This window comes from Podarcis filfolensis (genome assembly GCF_964270895.1).
Source record: "Podarcis filfolensis genome assembly, chromosome: 13".
NCBI lineage: Eukaryota > Metazoa > Chordata > Lepidosauria > Squamata > Lacertidae > Podarcis > Podarcis filfolensis.
The window spans coordinates 20,066,657-20,081,098 of record NC_139615.1 but is presented as its reverse complement, the minus strand read 5'-3'; the positions used below and the strand labels follow the sequence as shown (position 1 = coordinate 20,081,098).

At 47.6% G+C, this 14,442-nt stretch overlaps 2 protein-coding genes across 2 annotated transcripts; both read right to left on the bottom strand.

Annotated features, from left to right (window-relative positions):
• Window positions 1-297: 297 nt before the first annotated feature.
• Window positions 298-7,545, bottom strand: LOC310746515 (ADP-ribosylhydrolase ARH1-like). The gene is made up of 8 exons (XM_083580364.1): window positions 7,273-7,545; window positions 5,581-5,810; window positions 5,069-5,167; window positions 4,139-4,244; window positions 3,940-4,019; window positions 2,783-2,966; window positions 1,634-1,848; window positions 298-1,009 (listed from the first exon to the last, which is right to left on the bottom strand). Exons 1-8 carry the CDS (start codon window positions 7,281-7,283, stop codon window positions 846-848), a joined length of 1,089 nt encoding a protein of 362 aa, XP_083436490.1. The 5' UTR covers window positions 7,284-7,545; the 3' UTR covers window positions 298-845.
• A 1,386-nt stretch (window positions 7,546-8,931) lies between these two features.
• On the bottom strand, window positions 8,932-13,670 carry LOC310746545 (CD276 antigen-like). Its single transcript, XM_083580432.1, has 3 exons — window positions 13,132-13,670; window positions 10,443-10,775; window positions 8,932-9,325 (listed from the first exon to the last, which is right to left on the bottom strand). The coding sequence occupies exons 1-3, from the start codon at window positions 13,184-13,186 to the stop codon at window positions 9,132-9,134; spliced, it is 582 nt and encodes a 193-aa protein (XP_083436558.1). The 5' UTR covers window positions 13,187-13,670; the 3' UTR covers window positions 8,932-9,131.
• Window positions 13,671-14,442: the final 772 nt, after the last annotated feature.

Here is a 14,442-nt window from a genome sequence, read left to right as displayed (position 1 = left end):
TGGGATCTGGGCCATACAGGAGTGGGGTAGATGGGAGTTAAGACTGCTGGGTTCTCTGAAGGAGGCCAAGATTTCACCCACAAAATTATTTTCCCCAATGGTGTATGTGAAGATATAATAAAAAAGATAGTGCCTCTGGGCATGTGCAGAGTACATTTCCCATACCACTTACTAAAAACAGCTCTCCACCATTGCTTTGGGATCTCATGGAAGATCTCCCAGGCCACAGGAGGTTCCTTAGAGGATCTTAGAAATCCAGTGCCTGAAATTTTCCTCCCACAAAACACAAGGCAGAACTGCAAACACAGCCTCAGTTTATTCTGTGAAGAACAGTTTTCAGCTTGTTGCGGCTCATGTTCAGGGCCTCTCTCAGGGGCCTGGGATGCTAGTTAGAGATGGAGCAGAATTTAGATTCAGTTCACATTTAAAGGCAAAGTTAACAAATTTGCCCTTTCCAAAACAATATGCAAATTGAAAGTCAGCCATCCTTGGACATTGGTGCTTCTCCAAATTTTGCAATGCAGTTTTCCAACCAAGTAACATGTACAAGAATGCATATATTAGGGCAAAGTGTACATACAAATGCAGGTGTTAGTGAACAGCAACATTACACTAAGGGAAATTGCTTTGCAGAAAAATATGTCTATTGTGGGAAATGACATACAAACGTGTATGAAGTGAAATTCTCACTAAAACGCTGATTAATTTTCACAAGGACTGTGTCATGCATAAATTGATCATAAATTGGTGTGGAAATGTAAAGACCTGAAATTATGATCGAGAAAAAACCAAAATCAACAGATTAAGAGTCCATCCTTAGATGCTAGAGACAGCAGAAAGGTCTTTCAAACAAGAGTCTGTCCCCAGGCAAGGTGATAGAGGGCATCAGCTGCAGCCACCATCCTGTCTCGGTATTCAAGCGCTATGTGGTTATCTTCTGGGACTCCTCTGAAACCGTGAGCCAGAGCCCAGCAGCAGGCAGCAATCACCCCTGTAGAGTCACTGTCCCCTGTGAGTGAGCAGGAAAACACACACACACCGAGAAAACAAGTTTGGTTAGAGCCTGGTGTTTATAACACCAAGGTTGCAGGTTTGATCCCCATTTGGGACAGCTGCACATTCCTGCATTGCAGAGGGGTTGGGCTAGATGATCCTCAGGGTCCCTTCCAACTCTACGATTCTATGAAATGCAGCCAGCTTTAGGGTGGGCCAGGGACGCAGGTGGCGCTGTGGTCTAAACCACAGAGCCTAGGGCTTGTCAGTCAGAAGGTCGGCGGTTCGAATCCCTGTGATGGGGTGAGCTCCCGTTGCTCTGTCCCAGCTCCTGCCAGCCTAGCAGTTCAAAAGCACGTCAAAGTGCAAGTAGATAAATAGGTACCTTCTGGCGTGAAGGTAAATGACGTTTCCATGCACTGCTCTGGTTCGCCAGAAGTGGCTTAGTCATGCTGGCCACATGACCTGGAAGCTGTCCGAGGACAAACGCTGGCTCCCCCGGCCTATAGAGCGAGATGAGCATGCAGCTCCAGAGTCGTCCGCGACTGGACCTAATGGTCAGGAGTACCTTTACCTTTACTTTTAGGGTGGGCCACTTTTACAGTGGGGGAAGGGCAGGATTTGCCTCCTTTCGACTCACCCCCGTGGAACATGGAACGGCTACAGAGCTCCTCCCAGTTCTCCCCTGCGCCCAGCAAGGCGTCGTATGCAATCATGGGGGCATCGTGACCGCTCCGTCCGGCCCACCCGTCCAGGCTGAAGGTTTTGTAGATGACGTCACGCTCAGCAGGACTATAGGCAGCAGGAAACAGACAAGGGCCCTGACCCGTAGCCAGGCCCCGTTCAGAGAGGTACCTAAATGGGTAGACAGCAGAAGTGAAAAAGCCAAGAATCCAAGACCTCCTTGAGAGCCAATGAGGGCACAATGTACAGTGAAATAAACAGAATGACCCCTGCACCACAATGACTCTCTTTACTCTGACCTACCTGATAAACATTACTATTAGAACCAAGATATTGTTTTGCCTTCACATTGAGGTTTTCCCCCCTGAATTCAGCTTTGAATTTTGCTGTTTGCTTGTTTTAAAAATCAAACTCAATCTTAAGTTCTGTTTGAAAGTAATGTTGAATTGTTGTCTTGTCAAAACCTCCCCCTTCAAATTTTGTTAAAAGCTCCTTTTTCCAATTGGGTACATAAAGAGAGTAGGAACACGGTAGGGGGGGTGTATTAAAATTATAATGGACAATCAAATTTTGACAAGGAGATTTAAGTTTTTCCTTCAAGATAGCATTTGCTGGGTTGCCTCCAATTTACTCAGAGTTGACCCACTGAAATTACTGGAAATTACTGGAAATTACTAGTCGGGTCTATTGATTTCAATGGGTCTACTTTGATTATGATTTTGTTGGATACAACCGATTATCTTCCCCCGCCCCACCCCCAAAATCCATTTTATATTCACAAAGCTGGGAGGTAGGCTAGGCTTAGGTAGTTGCTGGCCGAATTCACTCAGAGGTTGCTGGCTGAGCAGGGATTTGAACCCAGATCTCCTTGATCCTAATCCAGCACTCTAACCTTACATTGCACCAGCTCTCCATTCACCACAAAGTCTGGCTATTCATTTATTCATTTTACAAAAGCAAGTTTCTAGACATCCTGATAAAAGATGCACACTGGAAAAAAGAGGGGAAAGCTTTCAACTGCATTATCCTAAAAAAATAAAATAACAACACCCTCCAGTTACTCAGGTCCCCCTTCGCCGTACCAGAGCACACCCAAAGGACTTACCACTCCCATTTCTCCTGGAAATAAGCCCAGGCCCCCACATTGGAGTCACTCTCAGCTGCAGCAGTCTGAATGTACTCTAAAGCAAGGGGCAGGGTCCTGAGCAATCCAGCTCCCCAGCGCTCAAGGGGGAGGCCCTGCACTGCATAAGAAGTGAACAGAGCAGAGGCCAGAGCTCCTAGATAGCCTACAACAGAGGAAGAGGATAGGGGGGAGTCAGGATCCCTCAAGGAATTTTATCCTCACTGCAGCTCCAAGAAGTAGATTAGGCTGAGCTACAGAGACTTACCCAAGGCCCACCCAGTAGACTTTATGGCTTAGCAGGGAGCTCAACTTTTAAAAAGTACTCACTGGTTCAATACAAATATGCCTTCTTTCATCCCTGACGGGGGAAATATTTCTACATCCCACCCCCCCACCCCCGTTTAGTTCAGTTTGAAGGTAAAGCTGGCTTTGAAGAGGGCCTATTGCACAGCGCCTGTGACATCACCATCCCACGATTTCCCCCAGAGCAGTTTGGCAACAGTTTTGAAAATGTTTGCCAATTATTTGATAAGGTGAGAGGTACAGGTTTTAAATGTACATATACATTTTTGCTTGCTAGCTGGTGGTGTGTTATCTAGTAGTACATAAAGTGCAAAAAAAAGTGAAGGACCCAGGATGACCTGTGTTAAAATGTCACATCTGCCGTCACCCTCAAGATACTTAGGCTGGGTCTACACATGTCACGGAATGAAGCGGTAGAATTGACGATATTGCTTCAGAATGCAAATGGGGGGACGGCACTTTATGAACACTCCTCTGTATTAAAAACTCCCTGCAAACAGAAAATGAACACATCATGGATAACCGTACTCTGGCTCTTTGCTTAGTGTACTAGGCTTCAATTTTCAGGGAAATTTCAATGCAAGGGGTGTTCAAACAGAGGATCCTCCACCTGCAGCCTGAAGTCCCTATTCTACCACCTCAGGGTTTTGTCCATCTGTATGGGTAGACCTGCAGCCCCAAGACCCACACTGACCACTACTCCAAACACCCACATACCCACAGCTTTCAAGTCATAGAGAAAGCCCTCCCACCCATCTCAGAATTGTCCCTTTTATGTACCATTGCCGGGAAAGGCGCCCTGACAGAGGACGACTACGCACATAATCAGTTACCTGTGGGGTGGTGGTGTGTCATTCTTCCACTTTCTATGCTGACTTGGACCAAAGTGCTCAGGTCTGAAGGGCGAGGATACCTGGGAGAGATGGCGGCTGGGGGTCATGCTGGAGTCCGACTTTGGCCTTCAGCTTTTCCGCTTGGCCCCAGCTTTGTCCTTTCTTACGTGTGTCCCCCCACCACAGCACACCACATTACCTGAGCCCAATGCACATGGATCTCATGGCCGCACCACAACCTGTGGCACCGGGGTTGAAAGGAATGCGATATCCGTTTGGCTCCCCTGGACGCAACTGAGATGTTCCTGCAGGCGGGATGAAAACGAGAGACATGCGAAGATATGTATGGGCCAAACTGCTTGTGCTCTTGAGCCATATGGAGGCAGCCCTGGACATTTCATTTATTTCACAGAATACAACTGCAGAGTCTGCCGTCTAAAGTAGAAGAAACATATAGGGTGGAAAGAAAATAGGCCTCCTGACCTTACTCTGTGGTTTTTCCTAAAAATGGCCTTCTGTCCTAAGCTCCTCTCTCCTTCCCTTTCCCCCCTTTTGTAGTTTTTCTGCAAAATATCACTACTGTTCAGTCTGCTTTCCCCCCATAGAGGGTTGGTGCCCTGGAAACTCACAGGAGGTGGAGCTGCAGGGAATGACAAGTGAAGCCAACTAATTTGAGTTTTGCCCCAGTCCTCTTTCCTGCTGAGTACAGTGGATGGTCGGGTTGCGAACATGATCCGTGTGGGATGCACATTCGCAACCTGCAGCGGCGCGTCTGCGCACACGTGGGTTGCGATTTGGCGCTTCTGCGCATGCACGACCGCCAAAACCCGGAAGTAACCCATTCCGGTACTTCCGGGTTTCGGCAGGTCCGTAACCTGAAAAAAAAACCCTGAAGCATCTGTGACCAGAGGTATGACTGTACTACAAGAACAACACTGACAGTGTTTACACAAGACCACCTTAAGGCACAGTGAAGGTCCCCCCCCCCACACACACTTCAAAGCTCTTTGCCTATTCACATCACTTCCTTAGTGTTGGATTAGTTTCTGTGTACGGAGCAGGGATGTATTTGTTTTTGAAGAGAATTATACTGCTGTAACTTGCACAGAGGAGTGCTGTCATAAGTTACCCAGAATGCTCGTGGGCCCCGGCTTCCTCCCTTCCATGTCGTTCATGGCTTCAACATAGCGTTTAGCCAGCTCCTGGAACAGCGGCTCCCCTTCCTTCCCTGGATAGAGGAAACACAGAGAAGAAGTGCTCTGCATTAATAAAAAAATAATAATCTCCTCTGCATTCCCACATCCACCACACCCCATGTGAAAATCTCAGGTTGGTTCATGTTGTGAACTGCCCTGAGATCTACAGATGAAGCATGGTATACAAATTTTAACAACAATAACAACAGCAATAACAGGACTTCTTGCCCATTGCTGACTGGAGAGCTGCCGCCATGGCTGCGAACAAGTGAACCTATGGGCATAGGAGACCCAAGAGATGACACTTTGCTGAGAACCCCCAGTCATACCTCGAGTGGGCCCTATGGAGGCCAAGCTCTGCTGTAAGTGAAAAATGCTATTCCTCAGGGAACAAGGACCTGCTGAGAAAAGGCTGTAAGGCTGCCCAGCCTTTCCTGCTACTCACCTGTGGCCAGAGCCTCGGCCGTCGCCAGGTGCAGAACAGTGTCATCACTGACAGGCCAGTCGGGGAGGGCTGCCCGAACCTTGCCGAGGCCCCCCAGCTCCTGGAGCTCCTGGTGGATCTGAGGCCCTGAGGTGCAGTATTCCCAGCGCTGGTTGCGGTAGCCAAGGGCATCTCCTGCGCCAGAGAGCACCATTGCCGCACGGTAGGCTTCTTTGGGGGGAGCCTGGGGGCTGCCGTGGGAACGTGCATAGACAGGTGTGTGTATACTTTATATATACAAACAGCAACAACCAAATAGTCTCCTGACAAAATCTGAATTCTTCAACCTGTATTAACTGAGTAGCATTTCTTGTTTTGCATAGTTCATGCTGCTTATATATGCAGGGGAGGGCTATGCACTGAAGCCATAACCAAGCAACCAACCCCTGAAGGGTCAATCAATAGTTGCCACCAGTGACATTAGGCACAATTGCTATTTCCACAACATTAGTATGACATTTGCGCTGGGTGGGTAGTGGGGAGGCAGTGCAAAGATGCTGTAGGGATAACGTCTGCTATCGCATGCGCCCAAAAAGGAGGCTCGCTGTGCCTTGAAGACTAATGGGTTTGTGTGACATACATAAGCTTCGATAGACTAAAAGCCCATTACATCGGATGTATGATGTGCTGGCCTCATTGTGGTAGCTGCAGATTTTGGGTAGGGAGGGAGAAACTGGAGCACAAAGGGGCTCAAAGGTCACGTAAAGCAAGTATGTGCCGTTTTTAGAATATTGAACATAGAATCTAACATGCGCTATGAAGAGGTTATGCATTTTGCCTTGGGGCAAACGCTAAGGCTACAATCCTCTGCATGCTTACTCAGTGGGAAATGAATGGCATTTACTTGCAAATAAACATGCACAGGATTGCAAAGGTAGATGGCCAAAGTCTCCCTGAATGAGACCCATTCCTTGCTTTCCCTCGCCGTCAGATGTCTTGTGGCCTTTTACAAGTGTGCAGTACCAAGATGTCTTATCTTTACCTTAAAGAGATGTCAGGAAAAGCACAAATTGGCCAACAATCTGTTATAAACTGTTCAAAACGAGCCTCACAAGTGACCCAGCTGCCTGGCAAGCTGTGTGCAATACATGAGGCTTCAAAGTTTTTGCATGCGATCGCCACTCTTCCTCCACTGATACATGGATGTGGGCGTGGCCCATTTATCACAACAGCCTTGCAAGGTAGGACTAAACTGGCTTCCTGACTGAAACTCCAGACGCGCATTCCCAAGCGACAAATTCCACCTTTTGCCAGCACGTGACTCCATGGCTACCAGCTGACCCTAATGAACTAGGCATTGTGCGATGCACCTTTTATTCATTTCAATCGAATGCATCGACGCAGCTACCTGCATTTTTGGACTCTCCTTGATGAGATTCTCCTCCATTACGGTAGCAAGCAAACTTAACTGCAAAACTTCATGTAAGGGAGCGACATGTTAGTTTCAGGGACCTTTGAGTGGCGCGAATATTACGTTTATTACGCCATGCCCCGTGCGCACGCATCCCCCCCCCTCTTGTGCCATTACAGTATTAGGAAAATAGGGCACTGTTGCAAAAAGCAAGCGGGGGTGGGGCGGGGGCGCGAGGTGTGGGCACTAGGAAGGGGACGGGCACGGTTATTGTTTTCCGAAGTGGGGGATCAGTTGCTTACAAGCCTTCCATGCTGGGGGCTGCTGAGCTTCTCTCGTCCCTTCCAGGCTGGTTCTTGCAACTGGGCCCTGGCCGTCCCCTTCCCCCTCCAGCTGCTGCTGCCTCAGCGCTTTCCGAGCTAAGCGACACCCAGGTTGTACCCCAGCCAGAGTCCAGTGGGAGGCTCTTAAAGCGAAAGCCCCTCGGCGTTATTTTCCGCGTGCCTCTCCTGGCGAAGGAGCGGGTGGGTCAGACTTGTGCCTTTAACCAGGAGTTGCATTTTCCCCGAGTTTAATTCGTTTTGTGTTTTTTCTCAGTGCACTGGGCTGTGTAATTGAAAAATACAAGAGTGCCTCTGACCATAAGCAGTGCCTTTTGCTGAGTACTAGCCACGACTAGCACACCATGGGAGTAGCCAGGAATGTTGGTGGGGGGGGCAGAACCTCAGATTTGTATTGATTTAGGGGGGCAGCTTCTCCTCTTGCCCCCGCCCATGTAGCGCACCTAGAGAATGCGGGACTGACATAACGCTAGAACATATCAAATGAATTTGACCACGTGTCCATGGAGTCCAAAACTTGGGTCTTTATCAATGGTCAACCACAACACACTCTAAAGCTCAAAAGCAGGATGCATAATACCGGGAGGTTGCTGTTGTGCTCAGATCCTGATTGCAGATCCCGACCACTGTGAGAACAGGTATGTGCTAGGTGGACCACTGGCCTTGATCTAACAGAGCTATTTTTATGTTCTTAAATAACTTTTCCAAAAGGAGTAATGCATGCTGTCCGGATAGGTCATTGCCAGATTTATAGGTGAAGCTGAAGTGTTTATTCTGTTTGAGTCAGCTCCTGATAGTTGAGCAGATCTAGAAACAACACGCACCTCCCCCCCCCCCCATCATACCATTTTGGGGTTGGATTCAGTCACACCCCATCAAATTCAGGGTACATAGTTACAGTGGATTGGGAGATCTTGTGCAAGAAACCCACTTCTACAAAAGATTGGGCTTTTTACCATAAGGAAAGTGATTAAAGGTAAAGGTAAAGGTACCCCTGCCCGTACGGGCCAGTCGTGTCCGACTCTAGGGTTGTGCGCCCATCTCACTCTAGAGGCCGGGAGCCAGCGCTGTCCGCAGACACTTCCGGGTCACGTGGCCAGCGTGACGAAGCTGCTCTGGCGAACCGGCACCAGAGCAGCACACGGAAACGCCGTTTACCTTCCCGCTATAAAGCGGTACCTATTTATCTACTTGCACTTTGACGTGCTTTCGAACTGCTAGGTGGGCAGGAGCTGGGACCGAACGACGGGAGCTCACCCCGCCGCGGGGATTCAAACCGCCGACCATGCAATCGGCAAGTCCTAGGCGCTGAGGTTTTACCCACAGCGCCACCCGCGTAAGGAAAGTGATTACTGGTGAGCAAATGCATTGGAAAGTGTGAGGTGACACTTGCTCTGAGGCAATGTCATTCAGTCTCCCCTCAAATAAATCAGGATGAGTGGTCAACGAACCAGGCACTCCTCAAGGCTGGCGCCCTCAACAGTTCCCTGTGTTGCCTCCTGTTTAATCCAACTTTGTCTCCACCCCACCAGGTTTCAGGCCCTGATGCACTCAGAAATAGTCAATTCAGCCCCACCCCTTCACTGCCATTCAGTGCATGCAATGCCCTTCAACACAGTATTAATTCTGAAGCTGGTTTAATGGTCATAACATCCCCCCAGGGAATCCTAGGAATTAAGATATTGCAGGAATGATTTGTCAAGAGACTCTAAGCCCTGTCACAGAGCTACAGTTTCCACATTTACTTGGATAACACAGGAAGCTTAAGCTAAATGGGTTTGAAGCCTATTTTGATTTGCAGCAGTGCAGAAGAAATGCAATCAGCGTGAGGGCTCTGGCGCAGACGGGGAGGCAACTTCAGAACTGCATCTTGCGGCACTCTTGCTGGTCACGAGCTCCTGGAGTTTGGCCTCGAGTTGCTTCACAGCTTCCTCAATTTGACGCAGCTTGCTCAGGATATCTGAACGGTTGAGACACGGGGATGAAAAGGAATCTTCCAGATCTTCCTCGGGGTCTGCAGGGAATTAGTATCAGCATCCAGCACACAGTAGGGTTAGAAATGAAGGAATGAAACACAGAAATCAAAGCTGAGACTCTTGTGATGGACCCACCAACATCTTCTGTACTTCTCCCACGTTTAAACACAATCCATACAAATTCCAAAAACTGAAATTGCTATGCAGAATTACAAGGCACTGTAGTAACGTTTAGGCATTGGGCAAGTCTTTTTCCACCTCTATTTGATATGGCTTTGTTCATAGCTACCTGCCTAGTCACCTAGGGTGAGTAAGGCACACCTTCTGCAGGCCAATCAAGGCAGGAGTTACTTGTAAACTAGAAGAGAGCAAAAGCTTTTCTTTTATGGTGCAAAATGTATGCCTTTAATGTACCCAAATTATTAACATCATGTAGGGAGCAGGGGGAAGACAGGTGAGTGTCTTTTTGTTGACATCTAAGATTTATAGATGTTAGCTAGGCTCACTTAATTTTTTAAAATGTGACTATAAGCCAAATTAAACTGGAAATAAAATGAAACATTGTAGAAGGTAAAGGCTGCATTTTGGAAGTCTCCAGAGGAAAACAAGCCTTCCTCTTTCATAGGGTGTTTGAAAGGGGAATGTGTTCAAAAGAGATGGGGGCTTAGGAACAGATATGTATTGAAGGGAGGAGTCAGAGAGAGAGAGCGCAGTGAAGAAGGGGGGGTATCGGTTTCTAGGATAGCCACACAATTCTGTGTCAACCTGTGGCTATTTGCTGTTGATTTGTAAATTATTTAAATTGCAATTGATGGGTGCGGTTTTGTTTATCTGCTGATATTGTATAGATAAATTATCTTGTGCTGTGTGTGAAAGGGATTCTGCAGTTAATATACTCTGAATTAATATAAGGTGGCAAGGTGACTTTTGTTGCATATTTGGACAATAATTGCCTTGAATCCAGAAATGTAGAAAATAAAACTTTTAAAATGTGGGGGGCGGGGGGTAAATATATATATACTATTTCCTGCCCCAATAAAGAATGCTGCATGATACTGGGATGTATTCTGAGGCAGCCAGACCTTAAAACTATTCCTGCTGGTGCTTGGTTGCACACACACACACACCACCTACCACACCATCCACCTCTCTTACCTGCAACTTGCAAAGTCACTTCCCGGATGCACACTTCCGGCGTGTATGTGACGTAGCATCTGTAGTTGCCAGAGTTTCCAGTGCCAACCCGGGAGATGAGCAAGGACGCGTTGCCATTCTCCAGCTCTTCCCGGCTCAGGCTGACGCCTTCCCTGGAGGTGGTCACCACATCATCAAATTCCGCCAGCTGCCTGCCCCGGTGGAACCAGAGGATTGAGAGTCGGCTGAGGTCCACAGTGGGCTCGTCCACAGTAAAGATGCAATTCAGCAAGACATCATCTCCAACCGCAGCTTTCACCAGAGAGGGCTCGGCCTGCACGTGCAGCTTCCCGGCTGGGTCAAGCAACACAGAACAGACACATAAGAAGAGCACTCCTCTTCTGCTTAGGAGTCAGGTCTCACAGCCAGCTGCCGTTTGACAAATGCTGAGAAATCAATGAATATGCAGGCATGTGTGAACTGGCCTTAGGGTGGCAGGCCTGCTTTATCATTCTGTTTGGGTAGCTGCCTGCTTAACTGAGAAAATACAACCATTAGACACCTGATAGCTCAGCTGGTTAGAGCAAGGTGCTGATGACACCAATGTGGCAGGATTGATCCCCATATGGGACAGTTGCACATTCCTGCATTGCAGGGGGTTGGACTAGATGATCCTTGGGGTCCCTTTTCAGCTCTACAATTCCGTCTTCCATGTGACAGGGGCCTTGAAATAGACCATCAACACAAGTCACAGTCTTCCCCAGGATGTTGAGATGGATTGCATTTTTGTTTCAATTATAGTGACTGTGTCTATATTTACATCCAAACATACAAATTAGCACATGCAGATTTTACACAAATATATCTTTTTTTTAAAAAAGGTGTGTTTCCTCTTTATCAGTGATGCCTATGTGGCCCTAAATATAATTATTAGGGAAATCTAAGGACCATCTTAAACGGCATCAAACTGAGAAGCTATACAGCCAAAGATCATCCAGTGATTGGTCTTCCATGGGCCATCTTGCCTAAGTAGCTCAGTAAGTGAGCAGATCTCTTAGGTAAAGGTAAAGGGACCCCTGACCATTAGGTCCAGTCATGACCGACTCTGGGGTTGCAGCACTCATCTCGCTTTATTGGCTGAGGGAGCCGGTGTTTGTCCGCAGACAGCTTCCGGGTCATGTGGCCAATGTGCTTTCAAACTGTGCTTTCAAACTACTGTCATGTGCTTTCAAACTGCTAGGTTGGCAGGAGCAGAGACCGAGCAACGGGAGCTCACCCTGTCGAGGGGATTCGAACCGCCAACCTTCTGATCAACAAGTCCTAGGCTCTGTGATTTAACCCACGGCGCCACCCGCGTCCCTAGCAGATCTCTTACTTGGGTTCAAATCCATGCATCTGTACCTAAAAGCTTGCCAGCTAAGAGGGTTGTGAGAAGAGACTTTTTCGAAATCCTTGGAAGGCTCTTGCCAGTCAAGTTACCGTACCCAATTCAGATAAGCCAACTTAACTTCATTCAGGGGTTGCTTCCAGGCTTTCACTGTATTCGGGTGGGATTTAGTCACATACAGGTAAATTCAGGTCCCATAACTGCAATGGATTGGGAGGTCTCATGCAACAAACCTGCTTCCCCAAAAGGTCAGACTTCTTGCGATAAGGAAAGTGACAAGGAAAGGCATTGAAAGCGTTGGATTGCACTTGCTTCCGTGCAAGGCCATCTAAACTCCTCTCAAACAAATCAGGACAAATGAGCAGGTCATCTGGAAAGACCTTGAGTCACCCCAATGGTGTTGATTAGAAATAGGTTCAGGGCAAGCAAAAGTTCTTCTTTATGAAACACACAGTTTACTTAATTCCACCTTAAAGATGGGCTCAATGGCTGCCATATTATATCGATAATTGTCTAGCAGCAAAAACTGCCTACAAGATTAGATTGCAATCTATTGATATATATTGATGTAAAAACAAATATAAAAATATAGTACAGTACTGGGAATCCCCTGACCAGAGCCTGGCGTGCTCTGGTCCATGGGGTCACGAAGAGTCGGACACGACTAAACGACTAAACAACAACAACACTGGGAATCCCCATGTTCAAAGGTAATGTACCTGTGTTAAAGCACTAAAAGGCTGGGAGCAAACCTTGCTTGTGTGCTTGCAGGCACCAGGTTGCTCCCCAGATGACTGAAAGTAGTTAAAAACAATGTGTGTGGTGGTTCACAAGCAAGTCACAAAGACAACACTGTCCATCCCCTGCTCTCTGCTCCCTTCTCCAGCCCAGCAACACTTCATGCCAAGTGCCAGCCCCTACAACCACTCCACTTAAGTGGTTGCACATTGCTTTCCAGAATAACGGATAATTGTGAATAATACTGCTATATTAAGACTGACTTCCTTGGGAATTGGTGGGCACTCCTTGGCTGGAGTCTAGAGGACCATCTGCCAGGGGTGCTGCAGTCTGGAGATGGATAACCCATGGCCCTGCAGATGTTCTTGGACTCCCATCAGCCCCAGCCAACACGGCCAATGGTCAGAGATGATGGGAATGTAGTCCAGCCACATCTGGAGGGCCACTGGTACCACCAGCAACCTTTCAGTAGTGCCATCCTGCATTGAGCAGGTGGCTGAACTAGATCTTGGCCTCTCAAGTCTCTTCCAACTTTTAAGATGCCTTTGCTGCCCACCTCCTTCAATTTCAACACGGGCAACTCACCGGCTTTTCCAAGGAAGCAGGAGGAGGTGAGGAGGATCAATGTGAAGAAGCCCATCCCTGCAAGCAATGACTGTTCTTCTGGAGATTGTGGAAGTCCCTTACAGCACAGCAAAACACAGCCAAGGGGGAACGGCTTACGTGCCTGCTTCCGTTATCAGCAGAGACAGCAGGCTGTGAGGGCACCTCAACACTCTCTGGCACCCCAAGATAACGGGGTGTTTGTGCTTGCCTGGCACTGCCCCTGTGATCTCAACCCTGCCTATCTGTTGTTGTCCCTACCCAGTATTCCCGTGGTTATTATGCAAGAAACATCTGGCCTATCTTGAATGCCGGTGGCGACTTGGGTGTGGAATAAAAATGGCATTTGCCTCGGGCAGATAGTCGATTCAAGAACCTGGCTGCAGGGCATCACCCTCTGCCCCAAAGGTCTTGAGCCAAGAGGCTTGTGCTTACAATACATATGGAAGATAAGATTAAGAGCGGCAGTGGCTGTGACTTGTTCCATCCATCAGTGTATGCCAACTTCTCGTAAACAGAAGAGGTTCCCCCAACCAACGTTCCACTTAGAGGCAAATGGAGCTGGGCAGGTTTGGGTATTATATGACTCTTGTTCGCAAAATGAGCAGCAATACATTCAGGACTCTGTGAATCCAAGGAAAAGCAAAAATAAAATAATCCAGTAGCCTGCATCCCTATCATCCTCTACTGTGTTGCACAGAGGACAGGCAAGTGTTTCTCTGGAGTTTAGAAGGCAGCCATAAATTTTGTTTACACTGTATTCTGATAAGCTTTTGGCCTCCTTTAATTTCCATCTCCTTGTGGATCTGTTTGATCGGCTTTATTTAATGCTATTTTTTTAAAAAAAATGACTTGGTACCAGTCCTTTTTTTCCTTAAAAAGATGTTTGGGGGTGCTCTCATTTTCCTACTCATACTGCCCCTCAATGAAGTCAAACTTAGATTCACAAAATGTTAGGGGTATGCGTACCCCCAGAAAAAAGCACTGCTTGTTACTTTGATGATGGAAACCGCCTAGGTGCCGTGCTTTTGAAAACTGAAAGATGGAGCATAAATAAGAGGGGATGAAGCACAGCGATTCTACATTAAAAGCCTTGTGTGTAAGCATCCCAAGTCGAGGAAGCAATAATGTTGCATAATGTCTCTAATACTCTAATACTGTGTCGTCCCAAGTAACCGAATGCAGACTGCAATGCTCAAGGAAGCGAGGAACCTCAAAGGTTCATTTCAGTTGAAGTAGAAACCAAAGTTAGGATCCCAGTGCACTGTTTACCACTTGCCAAGACTTATCTGT

Excerpts from the sequence above, each read along its gene's own strand:
- LOC310746515 (XM_083580364.1), bottom strand. Across the intron at positions 4,245-5,068 it reads GGGGCCCACGAGCATTCTGG|GAACATCTCAGTTGCGTCCA; the intron begins GTAACTTATGAC and ends TCCCGCCTGCAG. Across the intron at positions 2,967-3,939 it reads GACACACCACCACCCCACAG|GCTATCTAGGAGCTCTGGCC; the intron begins GTAACTGATTAT and ends CCTCTGTTGTAG.
- LOC310746545 (XM_083580432.1), bottom strand. The coding sequence starts at position 13,186 with ATGGGCTTCTTCACATTGATCCTCCTCACCTCCTCCTGCTTCCTTGGA. Across the intron at positions 10,776-13,131 it reads CTGCTTCCTTGGAAAAGCCG|CCGGGAAGCTGCACGTGCAG; the intron begins GTGAGTTGCCCG and ends TGCTTGACCCAG. Across the intron at positions 9,326-10,442 it reads AGTGACTTTGCAAGTTGCAG|ACCCCGAGGAAGATCTGGAA; the intron begins GTAAGAGAGGTG and ends AATTCCCTGCAG.